The following is a 25,288-nucleotide window of genomic DNA, read 5'->3' as shown; positions in this document are numbered from 1 at the left end:
CAAACCAGCTGGTGATGAATATCAGATCCAGAACCACACAGCTGAGACAGCAGGGGAGTTTAATATATGTATTTTCTCTTAAATAGAGTGGGGAAGGTGAAGTGGATGAGGAATTTGACTTAGTACCTGCATAGTGTGTTTGCTTGTCCTTCCATAATCCCCCCTGTTCAGAAAGCAGCTAACTCATCAGTGGCAGACTCCCCCTTTCTCTCTGATCCTTATTGCTGTCCTGTCTCAGCTTTCTTAAACGGATCCTGGAAGTGTACTTGCAGATTTAACAGTAGTGGCTATGTCTGCAAGGAGGACTGAAAGGTTTGGCTGATGAGATCCATGTGGATTCCAGGTGTTTTCAGGGCAGATCCTGGCTCAGCTACACAGTGATGTCAAATGTCTGGATCCAAGCCTGTAAAGTTTTATTGACAATGGGTTTCCTAATAAAGTTATTTTTTCTTTGTTTGGCAAATAGAACTAATTACATGAATAATGGACTGTGGGGCTACACTCTTGAATATCCATATAATCCTGTTTGAAGTTTATGGGCAGTAGGAGGGGGAGCTTTTGCTATATGGAAACTGATACCTGCTTAGGAAAATACTTTCTCTGAAACCTCAAGTACTTACTCTCCTAAATCTGTTTTCTTCCTAATAACTCAAGTTCTTCTTAGGATTATGTCTTTTAGGTATATTTTTGCAAAGCTGTGTGATATGTGAATGTACTGTGTATGAACATTAGACATCAAAAGTTTATTTTTCCCCTTAGTTTCTTAAAATTATTTTAAAAGAAGCATTAATTTAAAATTCTTCCTGCCAGACCATTATCATCCCAAAAGTTAATGAAACCTGCAATTCACTGATTCTCATGGAAGTGGTTTTTTTAGGTTCTTTACAGTTCTCTTTTTAGTTAAGTTTAATCTCAGCATGCTAATTTTTTAAAAGTTTTCTGCATAGCTTAAAAACCTGTTCAACAAAAATTTTCTGAAAAGTTGATGTACTCAATATATTTGTATAGTTCAGAATGCTTTTAAAGGTGTCAGGTTTATAATCTGTTACATATCTTGTATATCGTGAATAATTCTATAGGTTTTTTTTTCTTTTTTTTCTTTTTTTCTTTTTTATCTCTCTCTTTTTTTTTTTTTTTTCCTTTCTTATTTCTTTTTCTGTGGTAGATATGGTCCGGAAAAAGAATCCCCCTCTAAGAAACGTTGCTAGTGAAGGTGAGGTACAGACCCTTGAGTCTACAGGTACTGAAAGTGAAGAGTCTGGAAGGAAAAAAGAATTTTCTGCAGAGCAGATGCAAGAAAACACTGACCAGGGTGATGCGGCAGAGTTAAGTAACAAGGAGGAACTTTGCATGCATGTCCAAGAGCCATCTTCCAGTGTTAAAAAGGACTTGAAAAGCTCAGTGCTGAGTGAAAAGGCTGGCTTCAATTATGAAAGCCACAATAAGGGAGGAAATGTTCCATCCTTCCCTCATGATGAGGTGACAGACAGAAATATGCTGGCTTTCTCATCTCCAGCTGTTGGGGGAATCTGTGAGCCCTTGAAGTCTCCTCAAAAATTAGATGCAGATGACACCCAAGATGTGGTCTGTACCCCGTCAGGAGATGCAGCAGAGACAAATGAGGAGCATCAGATGTCGCCAAAAGCTTCAGATGAAACAGTGCAAGTGCAAAGTGGTCAAACCGATGGCCAAGGCTCAAGCCCGGTCCCCATGGCCTCAAAAAACCCACAAGTGCCTTCAGATGGGGGTTTAAGGCTGAACAAATCAAAAGCAGATTTGTTGGTAAATGATAATCCAGATACAGCGCCTCTGTCTCCAGAGCTTCAGGACTTCAAATGCAACATCTGTGGGTACGGTTACTACGGGAACGACCCCACAGATCTCATCAAACACTTCCGCAAGTACCACCTAGGACTGCACAACCGCACCAGGCAGGATGCTGAGCTCGACACTAAAATTTTGGCTCTCCACAACATGGTGCAATTCAGCCACTCCAAAGACTTGCAGAAAGTCAACCGCACTGTGCTTTCAGGGGTACTGCAGGACATCAATTCCCAGAGGCCTGTCCTGTTAAATGGGACTTACGATGTGCAGGTTTGTATGCTCCCAGCCTCCCTGCTTCTGCTCGCTGCCTTCTCAGCTGCAAAGCCAGATCTTGCAAAGCCTGTCCTACCTACGTGATTCCTGTATCTCATATAACCTGCTTAAGCCTCCAGAACCATTTTGGTCCATTTTAGCCAGGCTTTCTGCAGGTCTACTGAGCGTAGATGGGTATTTTTTGACCAGTGACATTTCTGTGTAGGATTTAGTTGTTATGGTAATCAATAGCAAGAGATCTTATTCAGCAAACAGGCAAACGGCTGAATTGGTAATCATATCTGAAGGATTTACTGTCACAGAAAGAAAAGAGGAAATAATAATGAAAAATAACCACCAGATAGACAAAAGACAGCAGCTGGAAATTAAAAATGTAATCCTAAATTATCAGCTGCTGGGAGTCAAGATTTGGCTTATTGATTCTTTATTAAGATAAAATAAATGACAAGTCTTGGCAGCTCTGAAGTTGTCTAGTGCCAGAAAAACAGGATACACAATGGATATTTAAAACATTTCAAAAAGTAACAGTAATCCATGCTGTCCTTCATGTTAGTAAGCCTGTAAGAAAAGGATTATTGCCTCAGTCATTCTCATCTAGTTGAAGTTGGAGAGAAAGTACAGATACTGCTGGGAAAAAAAATCTTATTTTTACCATGAAAGAGTGAACTCAGAAGTTTTTCATGGACTTTTCGTTAGTTTCTTTTCATCTAGTATTTAATTAGTTTTAAAAAAAATACTTAAAAAAATCTTTTTGGACTTTTGGAACTGAGAGATACAGTAGGATATTTCAGTATTCTATATGATACAAAAATTCAGATTTTAAGAAAAATCAAACCAAAGTAACAAAGTTTGCATACCATACATGCTCAAATGTCCATCCATTTTCAAGTGACTGCGTACGTGGAAACATTGTAGTAATCACTAGATAAAACTCCCAGGCTATGTTAAAATAAAAAGGTAGAAAGGTGGAAATTATGCTTGCAGAAGCCATAGCTATAGGAAATAAATTTTGCAAGACAGGTTAAGATGGCTAACTTCTAACATCAAGGAAGAAACCAAAACCAGGAAAAAGTCAGGAACTTGAAGCTTTTCAAATTATTTAAACTTTTCCTCTTTTTAAAGAACTCTACAATTTCTTTGTGGAACAGCAAATCAAACTAAGGTCGTTACTATACGTAAAAGCTGCAATCTTTGAACTGCTGCCTTACTAAAAGATCACTGGCTCATGTCAGACACTCTGTCCTGTCAAACTCTGATTAGAAAGCAAATACGTGATGTAGTTGAAAGAGGTTAGAAGTGAATAATGACAGATTGTGAAATGATGATTTATAATTAGCACATAGTATGATGTTAATACCTGGATTTCCTGCTATAGTTTCAGTGTGCTGACTCCAGGGACAGCATCTTAGAGCAACTGATCTGTGCTGTCAGGAAGACATTCAAACTGGAACAGCTCAGACATACAGTATAGAGGAATTTGAGTTTCTAAACACACTTTCATTTCCTCCAAACAATTGTTTCGTTAGGTCCTTAGTTATTTATAGGAAAGTTTATGCTTGATTAGAATTAGCTGGATGTTTTTCCTTTGCAGTGCTCTCAGAAATAAAACAGATGTGTGAGCTATCTCAGTTTGAACTGATAGAATGAGAAATAAAACAGCTGAACCTAGACTATACTTGTCTACTAAACTCTGGCAGTAAGATACTGCAGGGGAGACAAAAAGCAGTAGGAAACAGTCCATAGATAATCTACTTAAGATCAGTCTTTTCTCAGACAAAAAACATTTTCCAAAATAGAACAGACAGCCTATACAATGTTGGCTGTTTATTTGAAAGAAAAAACCCTGCACCTAGAAAATTAATTTTTGAGGGTGCTAGTTTTCCCTGGTCAGTTTGGGAATAGAAGATTAAATAAGCTTTTATGGCAAATGCCATACTTCATCAATTGCACGTGTGCCAGGCATTGATCCAGAACATGTCAGAAGATAAGTAACTGATTAATATTTTTATGCTTTCTCCTCCCCCACTCCTGATTCATAGCAGCTTTGAGAGATTCATGAACAAAGTAAAAGAACATTTGAAAATCCCTTTTGCATCCACACATGTTTATATTACTCCTATATCCATTTTGAAGGGTTTTTTCTCATGCATCTGAAAGGCTGGCATCTCCCACCACAACAAGGGATCATATTGATTGGTGCTCCAGTTAAAATCAGTTCAGTCAAACTCCTGTATTACATGAGAGGGAACTGAACCTGAATAAGAATAATTGGTTCATGTTAACACTATTATTTTTTATAGGTACTGGGCTAAATGAAAATAATCCCTTTGTAATTAACTTGAAATAGTAATGAACTGGGCTTAGGATCTAATTTATTGATCCCCTTGCACTTAGCAAACGGTTCTGTTGTAGCTAGGCTGGAAGTTATTGATAGATTTATGGTCTCAGGCCATGGAACTGGGCACAGAAGCCAGAGGATGGAAGATGACTGACTTTGATCTGGCTCACAATAGTCAGTTGGAGATGATGGTATGTGAAGATTGGTAGTAGTGAGGGATGCTACGGAGCCCCACAGTTAGCATTCATAACAAAGGCAAACAAAAAGCAATGGGAAAATGTTTGAGTGCAGGAAAATACAGTATCTTCTATCCTATCTGTAGAGATCTAGGGACGTGGTCCATTTGCTGAGGGCTTGGAAAAAGAAATCAAATGTGTTTTTGGACTTGTATCAGAGAAGTTAAACCTCACCCATAGCCAAAAAACACCCTCTCAACCCCAAAACCAGCTTTTAGGGGGTATAATCAGCAAAACTGGGGATATATGTATGGTTTCACATACAGGTACTCAAATATTGGGAGTGTGTTTTGTAGTACCTAAAGAAAATTTGTCTGGGAGCTGTGTAAATAATCCAGTCTTTCTGGCATTCCTATTGTGCAGATTTTAACTTGATATGAATATTTAATGCAGCAGATTCCTTTGTCTTCTTAGAAAATGTTATTTTCTGTTGAAAATCTCCTGTACTTTTTGTTCCCATTTTTCTCTTTAAAGGTTTTTGGTTCATTTAGTTATAATAAATTCCATAGGATTGGGTGAAATCACTCAGCTGTTTCTGGGAGATTAACTTTCTTGCCAGTATAGATTTCAGAAAACATTCACTATCACATCTCTGAATTCCCAGGGAATGTGTTAATCAGCTTTATAGCTTTTATCAAAATAATATTTGAAGTGAGTTCAATGGATCTTTTGCTGATGTGCTCCCCATTACTTTTTCTTCACATTTAGTTACTTGATCAATCTCTATAGGCAACTTTGTCTTGCTGGATATTTGAGGATATTGGATATTGGGCTTTAGGCTTTGTGGATGTGCCTAAAGCAGTAGCCTTTATACTGGATCTAAAGACTTCACTTAAAGTAAAATTCAGGTGACTAAGTTAACAGCTATGATGCTGAAAGCTATTGCCTTTGCTGCTGTATGATTAAGTCTCCTTCTGTGTTTGATCTAATGACTCTTTAATGTGTATATTAACGTCTGGAGACAGGCAAGTTGCTGGCAAGTAGAGAGCAGGCAGTCTTTTTTTCTATCCCCCAATTTTTTAATGAGTAGTAATTGTGACAGCTTCAACAGGAAGGCTGGGGAGTGCTGTCTTGCACATAGCAGCCTATAGCTAAGGCGTAGGACATGCCCAGCAAAGGTGAAGAAGCAGGCTTGGATCCCCTCTGACAGAGCGAGGAAAGGAACCCACTTTTCCTGTTTCCTGAACAAGTGTTCAAGCCATTAGGCTATTGTATAAAAGGGAGCGTGACCCCATTTCCTGGTGTGTTTTAAAAGAGAATAGTGTCCCTCAAAGAAAGGACAGAAATGTCTGTGTTCAGGTAAGGGTTTCAGATGGCATGTCCCAAGGGAGAAGGGTATTTATGCAGCCATGAATAAAGACAGACTGCAGTGATCAGCAGTTCTTATGGTTGCTTCATATTGTGTGTGCTACCTTTGAGGCACTTCCTGCTCAGCATGGCCCTGGTTCTGGAGCTCATTGGCACAGGTCTACCTCCTCTTCTATTCAGACATTAAAAAGATTATGACTGTACAATTTATTTTGTTTTTTAAATTTAGTCCTCTGATTTTGATTGTTTCATGGTTTTAGATCTAGACAGACATACAAAAAGACAAATTTCTGAAAAAGCATGGCGTAGTAAAAGCCATCATTAGGTTTGTTGATTGCATTTCAGTGCACCTGGGGGTGGGGAGAGAAAGAAAAGGAATAACTACATTATCTACTACTCCACAGAATAATATGAGATTATTGACAGTTGTTTTCTTCTATGGTTCTAGACATCCAATATTGTAAGAGTTGTCTTACACCACTCAGCCTAATGCTTTGTCATATGTGAATCACAGAATGATTTGGGTTAGAAGGGATCTTAAACCCAATCTACTTCCAACCCTCCTGCTATAGGCAGGAACATCTTCCAGTATACTAGGTTGCTCAGAGCCCCATCCAATCTGGCCTTGAACACTACCAGGGATTGGGCATCTCTGGGTAGAGCATCTACGGTTTCTCTGGGCAACCTGTTCCAGTCCCTCAGTTGTTTTCCTGGTGAAGAATTTCTTCCTAATATCTTATTTAAACCTATCCACTTCCATTTTGAAGCTGTCACCCCTTGTTCTGTCACTACATGCTCTTATAAAAAGTTCCTCTTCAGCATTCTTGTGCCCTTTTAGGTACTGGAAGGCTGCTATAAATTCTCCCTAGAGCCTTCTCTTCTCCAGGCTGAACAGCCTGTCTTCATGGGAAAGGTGCTCCAGCCTTCTGATCATCTTCATGGCCTCCTCTGGACTCACTCCAGCAGGTCCATGTCTGCCTTATGCTGGGACCCCCAGAGCTGGATACCCATCCCCAGATGGACCAGGTGGGGTCTCACGAGAGCAGAATAGAAAGGGAGAACCACCTTCCTTGACCTACTGGTTACATATCTAAGTACATATAATGAACATTAAATAAGTAAATATAATGAATAGGGCTAGCAACTGCTCCCAGATTTCACAGCAACCAAAAGCATTTCTGGATCTTCAGCCAGCAGGCTGCTCAGTGTCCTAGAATGTGATAGAAGTGCCCACACAGAGTCTGTAAAGCTCTTCCTCTTGTGTCCTTTACAAATCCCCAATGAGTTCTGTGTGTCTACATGGTGTTATGCCCTGATTAGTTTTTAGTGGTCTGGATTTCAATGTATCAAATCTGGCATGTTTTCTCAGGTTAGACATGTGTAACTATTATAAAGTCTAGTCTAACTAGGATTCAGCTGAATGAGAAACAGTGATTTTATTTGTAGGTTCTGCTTTTTGTCCTCCATGCTTTTATTATCAGTTAGATTGAATATGAAGCTGTGAAGGTACGACTTAAAAAAATGTCGGAATTTTTAGGGGTACAGTTGTAATCAGCAGTGCTTCTCATGATAAAGTTTTGGTGATTTTGGCAAAGGGACTCAAAGTGATGAAGTGAGAATTACAGACTGGTGGCCTAAACAAGTACAGCATTTTCTTTTTTGTATTATTAGCAAATCAAACCTTAAAGTTCTTTGTTATCAAGTGGGTTTCCTAGAAGGTGACACAGGTGCATAAGTGGTTGATGTGAGCAAACATGCATATGAATGAATTTCATTTTCCTTGCATGCTTAGAAATGGATCCAAATTTTACATTGTCTCACTGATTTTGGCTTAAATGTCCTTAATACAGGAATTAGAATTAACTAAACTGAGCAACTGTTGCTGCATATTATGTACCCCGATCTTGTTGAGTACATTGTGCCATGCTAGTTTTTGCAGCATATCTTAGAACAGAGCTTGCATGAAGGTGGATGTCACACAAGGCTCACTTCATGTCAGCCATGTTGCAGACACCATGGGCACTTTGCTGTTAAACTGAAAACTATCAAGCTCTCTTTGAGTGTTGCACCTGCACGTGGGCATACCTACTCATTTTGAATCTTACTTTTGGGTCATGATCAGGCTTGGAGGCTGCCTTGCACACTTGGGAGTGTCACTTCTCAGAAGCACAGGATTCAGTCTTCTCTTTTAAACAACTGACATGAAAAAAAAATGATGGGAGGTAGAGAAATTGGGGGTGGTAAATCACACATATAAAGAAGTCCATAGGCATTTGCTTGCGAGCAACATATATATATATATTTGATTCTTAATGCATATATAACTGCATATGTGCATATTTACAAATATTATGTGAAAAAGCACATGGAGGAGGTATTTAACTTCTATATTGACAATAGCTGATAGGCAACGATTTGTATGATTATATGCAGTAGAAGCTCTTTATATCACTTCTGTGGAGATATGTGCATGTTTACTCTTCAGAATGATGGGTTGTGATTTACAGTGTGTCAGCTGCACTTCCACACTAAGTGCCTGGAAACATTGCCTTGCTCTGTGGCAGAAATAAGCTATTTTAGCTGCCTTGCAGTGAGAAGTAGTCTATACTAATATTAGAATATTCAGATGGACAGTTTGTGGAACAACTGATGTGATATATACTCACAGGCTTCAAAGTGAAGTTGTTTATGTGTTGATATTCCTTACCTTATTGCAGGGATATTTGGTAGTGTTTGAAGAGCGGCTAATAAAAACAGTTGGTGAGACCAGTAATATTAGTGCTTATACTTAAAGTTATAAGCTGCTAAGATAGTCTACAGAAAGGATGAGAGCTCAAAAAATAAAGTTCCTGGGGAAAAAAGAAACCCACTAGGTTTTCTTCTGGTATAAATCAGTGTGAGTTTGCCTCTAAGCCGGTAAGGCTGTGTGAGTTTACAGTAGCCAAGGAACTGTCTGGTAATTTTATCTGTAGAGAATAGAAGGAATGGTGCTTCTTTAGATACTAGTCTAGTAGCACTAGTTAGCAAATGAAAGTCTTGATTTTCTCTTTCTTTCTTTTGTTGGTTTTGCGCATCTGGTCTCCTGACCTTAATTTAAGTTCTGTTATTGTTCTGTCACAGTCTTTGTTTTAAAAATACTTATAAAATTCAAATGACACAAAAACTGTGTTGGGTTCAATGGCAACAGAATAAATCTCAAGAAAAATGCACTTACTTTGAATGAATGTGATCCCATAGCTTGCTTTCTTGTTTTGGTAAGTATGAACAGCCCAGAAAGCCAGGAGTTTGCCCTGAGTGTTTGCTTCACTTGTGCAACATAGATTTATGTACCTATAAATTAATCACAGTAAATAGTTTTAAGAATATACTCTGAAGATTCTCCCAGTTTAAAATGCAGAAAGAGAGTGAGAGGGAGTGAATTCTCCACAGGGGAGGTTAGAGAACTGGGTGGTGTTACACAAACTTGCATGAAAGCCAGGAATCTGTTCTGGCCTGCATGACATGAAGAACTTCATAAATGTGGGATGGTTAAAATGTTCTGGATGCTATATTGCACAAAGCAAATGAATAAACAAGAGCATTAGAAAATATTTTAGGATTAGAAGATTAAGAGTAATTGCAAAGGCAGACTGGATGGCTCAGAAGATTGGTAAGGGATCTGGAGCCTTTCACCTCCTGATTAGCCAAAGCTGTAACCCAGGTAAGAAAAAAAAAAAAAAAAAAAAGATTAACGTTTGATGTTCCAGTGCAGATGGATTGTAATCAGTACTTGCAGAAGAACCCAGGGGTCAAAGACAGCTTTACTCTGAGCATTTAATCCTTGTGGTTGAGTCTCTTATGTGGATATAGTTTCTGCTGGTAGAATTTTCTGCATGAAATACATGAGTGGGCAGATTTTCTCTTCCTTGGTGATTTTTTTCTGATTCTGTAAAAAGTATTTGTTAACTGGTTTGGTGTGATGGAATTTAGGACTGAATTTTGAAAAGCAGGAGAGAGAATAGGGGTAGCATTTGGACCAAGGGCAAAATAAAAATCAAAGACCCGTTAAAAAAAGAAAGAAGAAAGTAATTCTGTTTGCTCAAGTCCATCTATTCCATGAAATCATTATCTTGACTAATTAATGTAGGCATATCTGTTGGAAACATATAGTGCAATTATACAGCTTTGTTGACATACTTGCCAACATACTTCAGAAAGTACATCTTGAAACACTGTCAATTATCGTGCTATCTTTTCTCCTTTTCCTGGCTATTTTTGGAAATGTGTGTGATGTTTGAGGAGATAGCTTAGTTGTATTAACACATGAGCTTCAGATTTTGACAATTTCCCCCACTGATGAATAAACTTAATGATTAAGAGTTTTGAGTTTATGGAAATCTTACTGTGAAACATATTTCAGTCTAATCCCAGAATGAGACAGAGCTTTGAAGAGTAATTTTTAAAGAATATCAGTGCGACCACATCTAGCACAAGAGTGGAAAAACCATTCTAATATCTGTCTTTTTTGTACAGCGTAATAATTAATACCAAGTATATTGCCATAGTTGAGATGCTGCAGAAGTAAGTGATTATCCCAAGGTTTCATAAGCAAATGACAGTGAAGGGAAGAATTAAATCATGTTTCCACAGTCTGAACTTGTACGTTAGGTTCTCTTTAAAAAGAGAATGGTGAAGATTAATTTTCTCCTTTGTGTGTTGAGGGAACTGTTGATCTGTAGTTGCTCCTGTATTTCCTCTACAAGCTGTACCTCTGTTCGTGACTGTTACTGGCCGTGTCACCAACTTTGGACTCCAGTGCTAGAACAGAATTGCAGAATTTTAGCATTGCTTTTGTTTAGGTTCTTTTTTATGTTGGGAAGAAGTGTTTACTTAAGGAAATGTAACTCTGTTAGAGCAGTGCAGGAGATGATGTTGGGATTAGAATGAAATAAGGGAGTAAATACAAGAATCTATCACTTCTGATACCACCCAGAAATGTGGATTTTGATTGCGATAGTATGTATACCTCAATATCTATCTATCTATCTATCTATCTATCTATCTATCTATCTAATCTATCTATCTATCTATCTATCTATCTATCTATCTATCTATCTCTCTGTCTGTATCTATCTAGCTATCCATCCATCCATCCATCCATCTAGTCATATTCTGCTTTCTCCTTCTCCTTTACTTTTCCTCTTTGTGGGGCAGATCAGAGAGAGCAGAAGGTGAAGGACAATTACATCCCCAGTGAAGAAGTTTAATGCCTGTACATAGACATGCAACATGTAACTGGAAAATTTGGAAGTCAAGCCAAGATTTGAGCAAAGTGTGGGAATCCAAACAGTTCTGCAAATGTGTGGGTTTCTTTCAAATGTGGCTGGATGAAAGCTGAAACAGATTCAGTTTATATTGTCACTTCAAGTGCTTCTCCCAACCTCTCTGCATGGAAATCAGTTTCTTTAGTTGTCTTTCAATGACAACCTTCATGGAGCTTTCAGTAGGCTTTGCTATGTATAAAAGGAGGCTTTTGAGTGTAATAACATTAAGGTGACCCTGAATTACTTTTCACATGCATGGTCTAATGCAAAGAATTATTTTGAATTGTGGCAGGTATTCAGGGAAATTCCAAACCAATAACTGGTAATCAATTACATTCGAGTGATGTAAAGATGTATCTCCCACATTACAAGAACTTCACACAAGCACTGTGGGAATATTTAATTCTACTTTATCCTCTTGTGATGCAGAGAAGGATGTATTAGCATGGAACACAAACTTGCTGTGTAGACCACTAAGCAGGATTAGCACAAGTTACAGAAGTGATGTGATTTAGAGTCCAGTGAAGAAAATAGTAGTACTATATGTTTTACCAATGTTCTGAAATAAAAGTAATTAGCAGTGACTGGCAGCTGGGATTATTGTCACTCAGAGTTTGTAACTCGCGTCCTCAGAGTGTCTGCAAAATAGGTTTGTTATCTGTAACTCTGTGGCTGAACATTGAGAGTAATCAGTGTATTTACTCATTAAAACCATTTAAGGTAAAGCATTTTGGTCAGTCATCTGTGCATGCACAGAACAAACACACATATCTAATTAAATGAACGAAACCAGATCACCTTACAACTTATGTAATTATGCAGTGAACTGTTGTTATTTTCTGTTTACTTAATTGCATCAGTGCTTTCTTTAAGTTGTCTTTTGACACCACTAAGACTTCGAACATTGAAATGATGCAGTGGATGAAGACCTTAAGTGCTAGATACTGGAAAGCAGGCCCAGGTCCCACTTTTGTCAATGGGATCAGGCTCAGCATGGCTTTGTCTCCAATTCTTGCCTGCCATAAAATAAATAAAGGGAGGTAACTCCTGCACTACAGAAGACCTGTTAAACATCTCTTTTGCAAAGAACCTCTTCAAAACCAAGTTCATAATTTGATAGAGAATGTAGGGTCCCAGTTGAAAGTGAAAATGTTGTTACAGCTAAGTCCTAATGATTTGGCTGCCTGACTCACCATTGCCTAATGAGATATGTTTCCTAAACAAACAGCGAGCCATTTTCAGTTTATTTAAGGAAAAGTTTTAACCAGTGCATGGGGATTTGGCTTCCTTAAGGAAAAAAATAAACAGAAGAAAGATTTGGAGGCTGAATAGAGGCAGCTCATTATATCATGGTTTAGTAACTCATTGCCTCACTATACATGCTCAATTCTGATGAGGTATAAAGGATAGCATTTCATTTTCTGAGCTAAATGGCTAAAAGGCATTATTAATATTACATTTAAAAATGTTTACATTTCATGCTCTCTGTATGTCTGAGTCTTTCCATTTGGTGTGATACTCAATGAGCAGTGATCATGTTATCTTTGTGGCATAGCTGTTGAGGAGGAGAAGAAAAATAATTACACCATTTGCCTAATGCATTAGAACTGAAACCTACAGAAATGTAGTAATACACTTACTGGTTGGGAAAATGCAAATCAAACTCTGCAAGGCTCGATTTTATACTCTCTGTTAGACATTTTCTGGGTGTAAAAATTGAGAATATGTCACAAGGGAGCTTCCACCCATGTCTACACCATGTGGCGTAGACTGGATGATGGCAAAGGAGTCGATGTCTGTGGATTTTGGGAATTATCTTCTGGATGCTGTACACTATTTGCTACTCAGAAAAAGAAGCTGTGCAATGGTGACATTTTTGTCAAGAGATTGTTTCTTTGGCCTTCAAACCAGTTGTACAGGAGCAGCAAATCTCCCCCTGATGTCAGGGGCAGGTGTGGTGCACTCCTGGGAAGGGCAGGCCTGCCTTGCTGTGAGAACACGGGCTTTAATAACATCAGCCCTGGAAGCCTTCTTCCCTTCCTGCAGAGCATTTTGCTCAGACATCATCAGAACAGTTAAGTAGACCTACCTTATTTTTTGTGTGTGTAATTAGTGATGTCATGGGCTTGGGTGTGGTAGTTTTCTTTGCCACATGCCATTTTTCTACTGTAGTTTTTCCATCCTTGTTTTAGTAAATTGAGCTCTGTGCATGAGAGGAACAGAAGATTTCCTTGGAGAATGTCTGCAGTGAGTAATCCTTGAGAAAACTGCCTTTTGTTTGAGACATCAGCCAGTATGGCTCTGTGAAAAGGCATCCTGGTGGATACTGGATACTCGTGTAGGAATGATCTTTGTAAGAATTGGTCGTACTTCTGGCAGAACAAACTGAATTTGTTATTTGAAATTAAATTTTTGCTTGCTTGAATTTAGAAAGCAATTCTCTTTGTAAAGCACAAATATGATTAAAGCATCTAAGTCAAAAGACTGAGGATTGTTTTTTTTCTTCCACACCTGGTATAGTCTCCCAGGAAAGTCTGCTTTCAAAGCGTTCAGAGCTGTGGGAACTGGTTATTGGATCTTCTGTCAGTGATGCTATTTAATGATACAGTGAAGGAAGGAACAGTCCTATCAGCACTAAGATAATCTTCTGCACGTTTGCCTCAGTCTCTGCAAATCAATGTATTTGTTATTTATATGGCATATATATTCAGCTATGAGAAACATTTAAAAATATTCATCAACAAATGTTAAATACAAATGTGAGGGTATATGTATGATATCTTACATGTTACACTTGAAAATGATGGCAGTGATTAATAAAAGAAGCTTATGAATCAATTCCTCTCTATTTCTCTTTCCCCCTACTTCCACTCCTTGCTATTTGAATAAATATACAGTGGAGCTAAAATGACCTTATTCTTTATTCACAGGTTACTTTAGGTGGAACCTTCATTGGAATTGGGCGGAAAACTCCAGATTGCCAAGGCAACACCAAGTACTTCCGCTGCAAATTCTGCAATTTCACCTACATGGGCAACTCCTCCACTGAACTAGAGCAACACTTCTTACAGACTCACCCAAACAAAATGAAAGCAGCCCTTCCCTCCTCTGATACTGGTAAAACTTCAGAGAAAAACTCCAATAAATCCAGTCCTACTCTTCGACCATGTGATTCTGGAGACTTGGGGAAGTGGCAAGACAGAATCACTGTAAAAGCAGGAGATGATACGCCAGTTGGATATTCGGTGCCCATCAAGCCAATAGATTCCTCTAGACAAAATGGTACCGATACTACCAGTTACTACTGGTGTAAATTTTGCAGTTTCAGCTGTGAATCGTCCAGCTCTTTGAAACTATTAGAACATTACAGCAAACAGCATGGGGGAAGCCAGGCAGGAAGCCTCCACCCAGATCTGAATGATAAGCTTTCTAGGGGATCTGTCATTAACCAGAATGATCTAGCCAAAAATGCAGATGGGGAGTTAGTGACAAAGACAGAAAAGGGTGCGAGTGTGGCAAAAAAGAAAGACTTGAGTAGCAAAGGAGCAGAGGACAGCATGGTGACAAGCTACAACTGTCAGTTTTGTGACTTTAGGTACTCAAAGAGCCATGGCCCAGATGTAATAGTGGTGGGCCCACTTCTCCGTCACTATCAGCAGCTACACAACATTCATAAGTGTACCATTAAGCACTGTCAGTTCTGTCCCCGAGGCCTCTGCAGCCCAGAAAAGCACCTTGGAGAAATTACTTACCCATTTGCTTGCAGAAAAAGTAATTGTTCCCACTGTGCTCTCTTGCTTTTGCACCTGTCTCCAGGGGTGACAGGAAGCTCTAGAGTCAAACACCAGTGCCATCAGTGCTCATTCTCCACTCCCGACGTGGACGTTCTCCTGCTCCACTATGAGAATGCACACGAAGGCCAAGCGTCCGATGTCAAACCAGAAACAAACGCCCTGCCAGGGGCAGAGGGGCCGCTGACGCTCAAGGAGAACAAAGAACACTCATGTACCAAATGTGACTTTACCACCCAGGTAGAAGAAGAGATTTCCCGACACTACAGGTATGGTGAAGTTTCAAGTGATTAATGATTGGAACCCAAACAGCCCTCCCCCCCACCCCATAGTTTCTTAATTAAATGTCACCATTCCTCAAACATTTGAGGAAGCTGGAAATCAAAATAGGAATGTGTATAGATATAAATCTTTACAGCCAGAGTCCAATCCAACATCCACTTTGTTTTGGAAAACCACCAGCTAAGTTGGTGGATTTAATTATACATTTAAACCTGTGCAGAGGAGAGGGAAATTTGGATTTGTGTGCAGATGCTAAAGTTTCAGCATATTTGAGGTTTGGTCAGCTATTTTCCACCCAGAATCTTTTAGGTAATATAGGTGCTATTTTAGTTTAGGCTTTTTCTGAGAAAGTTGGCATCTTCATTCAGTCAGGGAACACAAATGGCTTTACTTTCCAAGATAGACTGTGAACCCTTTATGCTCCATCACAGTGCTTCAATGTGTTACCTTTTTGTAGTATTTTCCATTCCCAAGTCCAGCAATGTAATAATTAGTTTAAGAGCATTCCACTGCTGTTTTGGTGTTCGTTTCCCACTGGAAGCAGACACTCTTTTGTCTGTTGATGTCATTCCCCAAGATCCTTTTGCAGATGCTTATTTTCGTGTTGCTGGTTTACAGTGTCATTCTATTTATTTTAAATGCTAATGTTCCTATTTGGAGGTGGATGCAGCCAGTCTCCTGACTCAGTCTGACACAATGTCATAGTAGCAGCCAACTCCCTGCTAAACTTCTTGGGTCAGTTCCTGGGCTGTTGTAAACTGGCAGTCCAGTTTGCATCAGAGGAGGAGCTGGCTCTTAGAGTTTGTAAAGAGCAACAGTTATGTGCCACTGCAAAAGTGATGTTAAATATTAGAAAATCATGCTGAATATGTTAATAGTTAGGGCTAATGCGTCAACAACAACGGAAAACTTCAGTATCTATCTCATCTAAAAGATCTTTGTGTGGAAGCCAGCTAGAATGAAGACAAAAGAAGATGCATTTTCAAAGCTAAAGCTTTGTTAAAAGCTCAAGAAACTGTGCCACGTTTAATAGATTCCAAGACATCCAAAATTAACAAAGGCAGACTGGGGCATGATACTTTAATAGAGATTAAAGCTGGGGGCATCCAAATGTTGCCCAACAGAGGGCTGCATTGGCAATATATCAGGAGTCTATTTAGAAAAAAAAAAAAAAAAGAGCAGATTGCTCATCTTTAATTTGGAGCTAGGGCCCACAGAGGATTCAGGTCCCAGCATGCAGTTCCCCATTTTTGATCCAAGTGGGCCTGAGGGATGTTGTGTGGATTAATTAGTTAATGTTTGTAAACTGCTTTGAAGATGAAAAGTGGTATCTAAGTTCCAAGCATTATTATAACAGCTTTGAGCCATGCTGAAGAACTCCATAGGCAGCACTTTGTCCGCGGCTGGGGCATGGCATGATCTTTTTTTAGTGGTTAAGTAACTGGAAGATTGAAATGGCTCCTTTACTGAAAAAATCCAACCTTTTATTTTGCTGCAACTGGTAATTTAAGTTTTAACAAGCATGCCGAGCTAGGATCCTTTTTCCCAAGAAGGGAGAAGCCATGACTTTCAAAATGAAGTGCTAAGTCTGAGATGGGGTACTTGTAGCTGCTCCTTAGGAGGGCTCAGCACCCTGCAGTTCTGGCACTAGTCACAGGGAACCGAACTTTGGAAAATCAAGAGATACACTTTAAGCATTTTAGTCTCAAATTGTTTGTCTAAGATTAGGCTATTTTGTGTAAAACACTTGAGCAACATACTCTGTTAACCCTGATCTGTGACATTATTGACTACTCTGAGGGCATGTGTAAAGCAAAATACAATGTCCCCATAACTGCTAACTTCTTTCCCTTTCTCCTGTAATTCCCCCTTGATAACATAAATTTCATTTCTTTTCTACTTGTACTGCTGATGTTTTCCCCCACTGTCCATCTTGTTTTAAATCACATGAGTTAGTTCAGTTTATTTGCTCTTTAATGACAAACATCAGCAAGTTTTATTGTTTTTCTATTTATAACCTAATTTTCACTCTATCAAACTAAAACTTCTGAGACATTATAACTTTTGTTTCTATTATTATTACCAGGCTTTATTTTTTTTTTAGTAGAAGTCTGGCATGTATCAGATAAGTGTTTTCTTTCCCTTTTTGTAATTTAGAACCTAAAGACAGAGTACAGTTCAGATTTTAAGAAGTAGAACATCTATAAAATAGTAGTGTTGGTTGATAGACAGAAACATGTTAATGTAGTCAGCTCACAGCCAACCGGGCTTCTCTGTTTCTTAATCAGAATTTGTCTCAACAATTTTATGCCACAAATAGTGGATATCTGATGTATTTAAAATGCCCTACATGCCCATGTCTCTAAAACCTGTTCATTTATATAATAAGGAGCTGAATGGATTCTAACAGTAAACATAATACTAAACATTAATGTAGTGGAAAAAAATGTTCTGCTGTTCCCATATTTAGATTTAGCCTTGATAATCTGGAGTATCAGTGTTGGCTTTAGATGCTACGTACATGTTTGGATTCATAGATCTTTTCTCTGCACTATTTTAATTTTCGAGTCATGTGTCGGAACAACATGCTTAATTTATTTTATTATTTATTTTGCTTCCTTTTGGCTCCACATCTACAATTTCACTGTGTATTGCTAGCTAAAAAATTTCTAATATCCCAATGTTATTCCTTTGCAGCCATGTATTTGCAACAGTATTAGAATTTGCAAAAGCAGTTCTTTCCAATTTTTCTTTCCACAGAAATGTATATTTACACTTAGCAGTCATTCAGTATTTCTTGACATAATTATTTGAGAGCTGTTCATTTTAATCTGAAGTCAATGAATCACATAGCTCTTGAGTTTACTTGTATTTAAACTTCACTAAAATTTGCTTATTCAAATAAATCCCTAGAAGATTTATTGGCCTCCATTTTCCTCTAATTCTGCTACTAGTCATTTTCCATTATACCTCTGAGGAATCAGATACTATTCATGTTCATTGCAAAGCTTAGTTTTTTCTTAAAACTGTCTGGTATTCTGATGAGCCAGAAGATGCCAACACTTTTAATTTAGATAAAAATCAAACTGAGTATTTGGGCAAATTTTGCATGTTGTTTCACTTAGTCTAGAGATTATTTTCCTGCTTGTTCCAAAGTAATTAATTTTGATTATTTTTGTAAAATCAAAGCAGCTTCTTGCAGAAGTGCCTCTTTTTTTTTTTTTGCTAAAATGTGGGAAAACAGTGCATTTTTTCAATTTAGCAAACGATAGAATTTTTCATGTAAAACCTTACTTGACTGAAAGCATTTGATCAGTGCTAGTTATAATTAGAAGTGCTATGCTGAAAAATCTTTTAAGCTTTTTAAAAACAAGGTAGGATAGTGATTCATTAAATTGCAAAATATGATATGAAAATAAAGACTCAAATGAAATAGGAGCTTTGGCAATGGGGTAGAATAATTTTTCTAATAAATAATTTTGAAAATGTGGATGGCAGCAGTTTTGTAAAGCTCTCTTTGGAAATTAATTTCGAGTTAATGAAATAATTCCTTACCTCTCAAAGATAAAGAGGCAGAAGGGCAAAAGGCAAAGGGGTGCTTGGGGCTTGTGTCTTCTCAGTGCTTGGGCTGCAGCTCAGGGATGGGGTGTTGGGGACAGGGCTGTTGGGACTGACCCTCAGACTCTCAGGCACAAAAAGCCAGAGCAGGGTATCAGGTATCAGATATGCAGATTATGGAAATGTGGCACCTTTGGGACACTTCCCCCAGAGAAGAAACTCCGGGGAAAAAATGTCAACTGAGGCCCACCAGCTCCCAGTTTTAGAGCAAAGCAGAAACCTTCCCTCAGTGAACAATAGCAGCAGCTATGAGGGCCTTTTCCATCCTCCTGACACCTTAATTCACTGCTCTGAACTTGTTTGCTCTTGCCAATGGCTTTTGCTCTCCTTTGATCTCAGTCTTGCTCTCCACTCTGCCCTGTCTCCTTTCTGTTCTAACACTACGCTGCATTTTCTTCCTTGCTTTGCTGGCTGTCTTTTCTTATGAAAAGCTTGAGTGCAGCACCCATCTCAAAAGTTAACTTTCTTACAAACCTGTTTCTTCATGAGAAATGATAGTAATTATTGTATTTATAATTAAAATAAAATGTGAAAAAATGGAAGTGAGACAACAGCCATACCTTCTTCCAGAATATTTTCTATGCCCTAGAGCCTAGGACTGTCTTCAGGTAATTAAAAAAAAAATTACTTGTTTTGTAGAAGATAGTGTTTTGTAATACTTCAGACTAGATAGAAGTATGTCAACAAGACTTAATTAACCACTGGCTAATGTAGAGAGTCTTGCAGCCTGTTAGGAAGTTCAAATAAAGAACATTAAATCCATAAAAAACTCCAACCATGTAATCTCTCCAACGTAAAGATTTTGTGAGGGAAAATCCTTATATCTTACAGTGCTCAATTCAAGTACTTTTCAGTACAAATAATGATAAGATTTTTTATAGTTCTCAGAAGGTTTTTCGTAAATTTCTTGATATTTAATCTTGGGATTGGGCCATAAATGTTTTACTGTCCACAAATACTGTCCACATTTGTCCACAAATATCTTTGCTTTATTTTCTAGTAGAAACGGTAATGCTAAGTGACCTCAGTGGATGAGATAACATTGCCAGCCCAATGCCATATTGCAGAGAATGCCAGTTTGTGGCTTGAACCTGCTGTTAGTGTTCTTGAGGACTGTATAAACAATAACAAAGAAGGAAGAGTGCTGTTTTCTTCTTCATTTACATCACTTTCTTCCATCCCAAGATTTTCCTCTTCTTAGAGTAGCTCTGCACCAACACACAGTATTGCATCAGACAAATTCAGTTTCAGAGGGTATAGCTGTGGTCTAGCTGTAAAGTGTAACTTTGAGGTAGAGCACAGGAATGCTTCTTGTGTACTTTGCCGACTGGAATTCTTTAAATTTTGTTTCTTAGCCTTGAAGAGCTTTGTACACAACTCTAGATGTAACTTGGGCTTTTAGAAGCATAGAGTAGACTTAATTTCTAGTAAAAGAGAAATCAAACGCTGCAAATTTGTTTCCCTGCTTGCTGTCAGGGTGGAGTGAAAACTGAGAAGAAAACATTTTCTTTTTATGCCTTGTTCTGGGAAAGAATAAGTTTCCAACTTTCAAAAGTTTTCTAATGGCTGATGATAGTTACTATTTTATTATTTGGGACTGTGACTTATATTGGACAGCTCCAAACTTTAGCTTACATATTGGAGCTTGGGGATTGAATAATACACAGGACAAACCCATATGAAGTATCAAGATTTATAATGTTGATGGCAGATTTTTAATGCATACTGGAAACTATACATTCTGAAAAAAAAAAAAGCCTGTTGGGTTACTATCTACTGAAGTATATCTTCATTTTTTTCACCACACAGTGCTTATCACAGTCTCATAGAAGAATGAAGGAATGCTTATATGACTGTCTTTGAATCAGTTAGAAAGAATTTAAATTAGCAAACCTTTAATGTAGTAAGGGTGATTGTATCTGGGCCTCAGCCATGTAGTTACAACTGCATGTAATATTCAGCATTTATTTGTGTCCTCAGAAGTGTGGTGTATATGGCTCCTGATCAAAAACATTTAGCCAGTGAGGAATGGAAAAATAAAAAAAGACAAGTTAGGCAGAAAAAGATCAGCTGTTTGGAGGTGTGATATCTGTAGATGAGAGCCAAGTTAGGAAAGAGGTTAGCTATTGAAATGGCCAAGTTAAACAAGAGACACTTAGGGCTAAGTAGTGTCCCAAAGGATTGATAAACTTTCACATGGGGAGTGTATGTGGTTGAGCCATTAGCCCCAAATGGTGTCTTGTTTAACTTGGCTTTTAAGATAACTAGCCCCTGTCTAACTTGGACTTCTCTGATGGTATCCCACCTTTACAGGGCTGACCCTCTTTATAACTTGGCTTTTTGTATTTATAAAATGGTTTTGATCAGATAGCACTCTTTTCTTCTTTTTTTTTTTTTTTTTTTTTTGGTTCAGGAGAGAATTAAGCTTGGTTTAGAAAAGAATTGAGTTGCAAGAGAGAATATATTAGTGTCGCATTGAGAGACAAGCTGATTTTAATAAAACATAATTGTAGAATGAAGGAAAAGGAACATGGCCAGAGCAAGATTTTAACCCACAGCTTGCTCTCCCACAAGTAAGTTTTGTTGCCATAAGGCTGTGTGGAGAAGAACTGAATTTATTTTTTGCATAATGGAACAAGACCATCTAGTCCCTTAAAATGAATATAAATATGGAAAATGACAAAAAGAAAACTGATATTGCACAAGGGCTGAAAAGCATGAATCCGAATGTGTACTCATGTCTGTACGCTGACACAACTGCAAGAAAATCAGACAATGTAAATAACATATGGTTTGTTTTTCCAGCAAAAGGAGAGAAGGAAGGCAAGGGGGTTTAATAAGTTTGGCAAGCTGTCCCTTCTAAACTATCATAGTCTAAAAGGGACATTTTGTGTATCATTCCAATTCTACAGATGCACTGAGAGCCAAATCCTGCTCTTACTGAAGTCAATGGGAGTTTTGCCATTGACTTCACTGAGACAAAGATTTGGCCTTAAAAGAATTAATTCTAACAATTGGAGTCAAGGCAGTAACAGATCTCTCATACAAGTTTTGTCCTGTGTGGATAGTGAAAGGCTCATTTTTTTAGTTTGGCTAAAGACACTGCTGAGACTCTGAATGCCTGGGGTGTGGATTTGTGAGCGTGTCTGTAGGGAGAAGCTCTCGCAGAGTTCTGTACATTTTGCAGGGCAGGGATGAAATTTTGCTCTGCTTTGGTAGGATGCCGGGTGCAGCGGGGCCCAGAGCCTGATGAAAGGCTCTGACCACTCCTGTGCTATGAACAATTATTCATAATGGCGTTAGAGAGCTCATAAACAGTGTTCTGTTCCTATGATAGATACAGTAAGTGGCTAACATGTTGTTCTCATGTAGGAACATATGCTTTACATAATTTAGTAATGCAGTACTTTTTATAGGCTTTTAGAGGAAAAACAGGAAGGCGTGCTATTCCACTCTGTTCCATAGCTCCTACCCAAGAATTTCTATATTTGACGGGAAAGGCAGTTTGTAGTGACACAGCCAACTATTGTGCTTTATCTTTAGAGATGCATCTTTTTAAATTGTGTTAAAATGTCCATAGAGAACCAAGTGTACACTGCTGTCTCTTGTGTACAGCCTTCTGTCCTTTGGTGTATTCTTATCCCTAAGTTAATCAGAATCAAAATCATCTTGTCAAGCAAAAGTATATGGAACAGGTAGAAAGTAAAGGACTTTTTAAAATGTTTTAACTTTCTAACATAATTTATATTATTTGAAGTCTTTTTTTAATAACAAGAGAACTGTCCTCTTCTATTTGATTTTGGTTGAAAAGTATATTTTTTAGTGTTTCTGCTGTAGCAGAAAGTGAAAAGTATATTGCAGCAAACTGAAGAAGAAAAACACAAAATCCCAGTGAAAATTTTATGAAGTTTAGAATAATACCATGGAATGTGAAGGAACAATAGGAGGCCATTGCAAGGCATGAGGGGAAAAATCAGCAGTATTTTTGCCCTGCTGTATAAGATACCAAAGTAAACCTGCTTGCTTTATTTAGACAGGGTCATACTGTAAGTTTGATTTATTTTCTTAATCTTGGTAGGTAAAACCACTGTGAGAGGGAAGGCCAAGGGGTGACTCTCATGTTAATGTGCTTCTTGTTTTCTTCCAGGCGAGTACACAACTGCTACAAATGCCGTCAGTGCAGCTTCACAGCTGTTGACACTCAGTCACTACTAGAGCACTTCAACACTGTGCACTGTCAGGAGATGGACATCACTACAGCCAACGGGGAGGACACTCACGGCGTTTTGTCCATCAAGGAAGAGCCAAAAATTGACCTTAAGGTCTACAGTCTGATTAACCCAGACCCCAAATTAGGGGAGCCCATATCTGACAGCATAGTGAAGAGAGAAAAGATAGAAGATAAGGAAGTGCTCAAGGAGAAAGGCTGGACTGACAGTCCCAGTGATGATCTTCGCAATGTGACCTGGAGAGGAACAGACATTTTGAGGGGGAGCCCATCCTACACGCAGACCAGTCTAGGCTTACTGACCCCCGTGTCTGTCGGCCAGGAGCAGCCAAAGCCTTTGAGGGATAGTCCAAATGTAGAAGCTGCCCATCTCGCAAGGCCCATTTATGGCTTGGCAGTGGAGGGCAAGGGTTTCCTGCAGGGTGTCCCAGCCGGAGCAGCAGAGAAAGCCGGGCAGCTCAGCCAGCCCTACTCTGGATCCGGGGACGGCAAGGCAAAAGATGAATCCCAGTCCTTATTACGGGTAGGAAACCGGTTTTTTTCCCCCCCCTTGCTTTTTATGATTGCATGTATGTTATGTTTGATTGGCCGTGCATATGATTTCCTCAGGTCCGGAGTAACGTGGTTGGGGTTCTTTTAGGGCATGGAAAAAAAAAGTCAAGGAAAGACTCAAATTTGTAGAGCCAAGCTGGCAGGTAAATTTTCTAAAGTGTTCACATAAAGCAATCTATATATTGATGGAGTATTAGTAAGCGTCTGCTTTTGCTCTTTAGCTCTGATTGAATTTTGTTTAATCATTCCTGCTAATTGTGCAGGTTGGTGATGCATGTGAAGAAGGGAGGTTTAGAACCCCAGAAGGCTGCACATCTGTTACACTAAAACAACTAATCACCTCTTAAATTTTGTGGTGGTGTGACAGTTCACACTTAAGCAGGATTTTATATTACTATATATCTAAGAATATGAAATGTGAGTTAAATATTAATAAAAAGTAACCTTTTTTTGTGAAACAACATAATTATATATAAATTTTGACACTTGTCTGATTGCCTTGGAAGCATAAAAAAAGAAAAAAAGAAAAGAAAGGATCTCATGTGATAAGAGAAGGTAAATATTTGTCCCACCAAATAATTCCTCTTTTTTTTTAAACAAAAGGATCTATATACAAGGAAGTTTCCCTTCCATCAAGGTGTGTTTTTCCCACTGTAGAGAAAATTGAGGTTAGAAGAGATCTCATATTCTAAGGAGCTGAACAGGGAGACAAATGCTTTTCTCCTGAAGTCATCACATGTTTTCAGGAGCTGTTCCCTATCTGAATTTATAGAAACTTGCCACAGGAGAAGTCAGTCTGCAGACAAAGCTTACTAGAATGGAAATGATGATCTGTTGGTTTCCTTTTTTGTCTTTTACAACAGCATTTGTAACCATAGAATCAATTAGTGTAACAATGTCACATGTAACATGTAAAAAGGAAGATAAATGTTTTATTCCATGGTCTACTAAGATTATACACAGGTATATCTGTCTCTGTACATATAGGAGTCTTAAAAGCTGTTTTAAATTAAGTCAGTGTTCTTAAAAATACTGCAGCCGTTCTAATTATAAAATAGAGTGTCTGCAATTTGAACCCTGCACGCAATTTATGGGGACCACAAACTTCTGTACCTTAGTTATTGTTCTCAGATTTTAAGTGTATGAGAAGCAGTTACAGTATGATAGGTTCCTTGTTGCTAACCCGGATGTGTGCTCACTGTGGATGGCAGGATTATATTTCTCTCCTCCAACACGAAATGGGTATTAAAATACATACAGAAACCCATGCAGCAGTGGAATTCCTGCTGTACATATGATGTTAGTTACATCCCACCTCAGTTCTTGTACTGGTTCTTAGCCGTGTGCAGACAGATTCGCCAGAGGAGCCATTTAATCTGTGGTTTATGAGAATCCAAATTACTTTCATTTATTTTCAATTTTTCAAATATTTTCATTTATTTTTTCGCTGCCAGAGAAGGAAAGAAAGCCAAAAAAAAATCTGCAAAGGGACATGGTAGTATGCAGAATCAGCTCTATAAAGGTCTTAATTTGGT

At 38.4% G+C, this 25,288-nt stretch overlaps 1 protein-coding gene across 3 annotated transcripts in view; it reads left to right on the top strand.

Moving 5' to 3' along the window:
* The window catches only part of TRPS1 (transcriptional repressor GATA binding 1), a 210,395-nt gene that overhangs the window by 41,019 nt on the left and 144,088 nt on the right, over positions 1-25,288 (top strand). For 2 of the 3 annotated variants that reach the window (XM_054283573.1, XM_054283495.1), the window contains exons 2-4: positions 1,166-2,094; positions 14,213-15,342; positions 23,121-23,724. In XM_054283573.1, coding sequence (XP_054139548.1) covers positions 1,168-2,094; positions 14,213-15,342; positions 23,121-23,724 — 2,661 coding nt within the window. In that variant the 5' untranslated portion in view covers positions 1,166-1,167. The remainder of the gene's footprint in view (positions 1-1,165; positions 2,095-14,212; positions 15,343-23,120; positions 23,725-25,288) is intronic. The other variant, XM_054283650.1, reaches the window with a different exon arrangement.

This window comes from Melozone crissalis, unplaced genomic scaffold (genome assembly GCF_028551555.1).
Source record: "Melozone crissalis strain CALT ecotype California unplaced genomic scaffold, PUWL_Pcris_2 ptg000002l_1, whole genome shotgun sequence".
NCBI lineage: Eukaryota > Metazoa > Chordata > Aves > Passeriformes > Passerellidae > Melozone > Melozone crissalis.
This window is presented reverse-complemented; position numbering and strand designations above follow the sequence as displayed.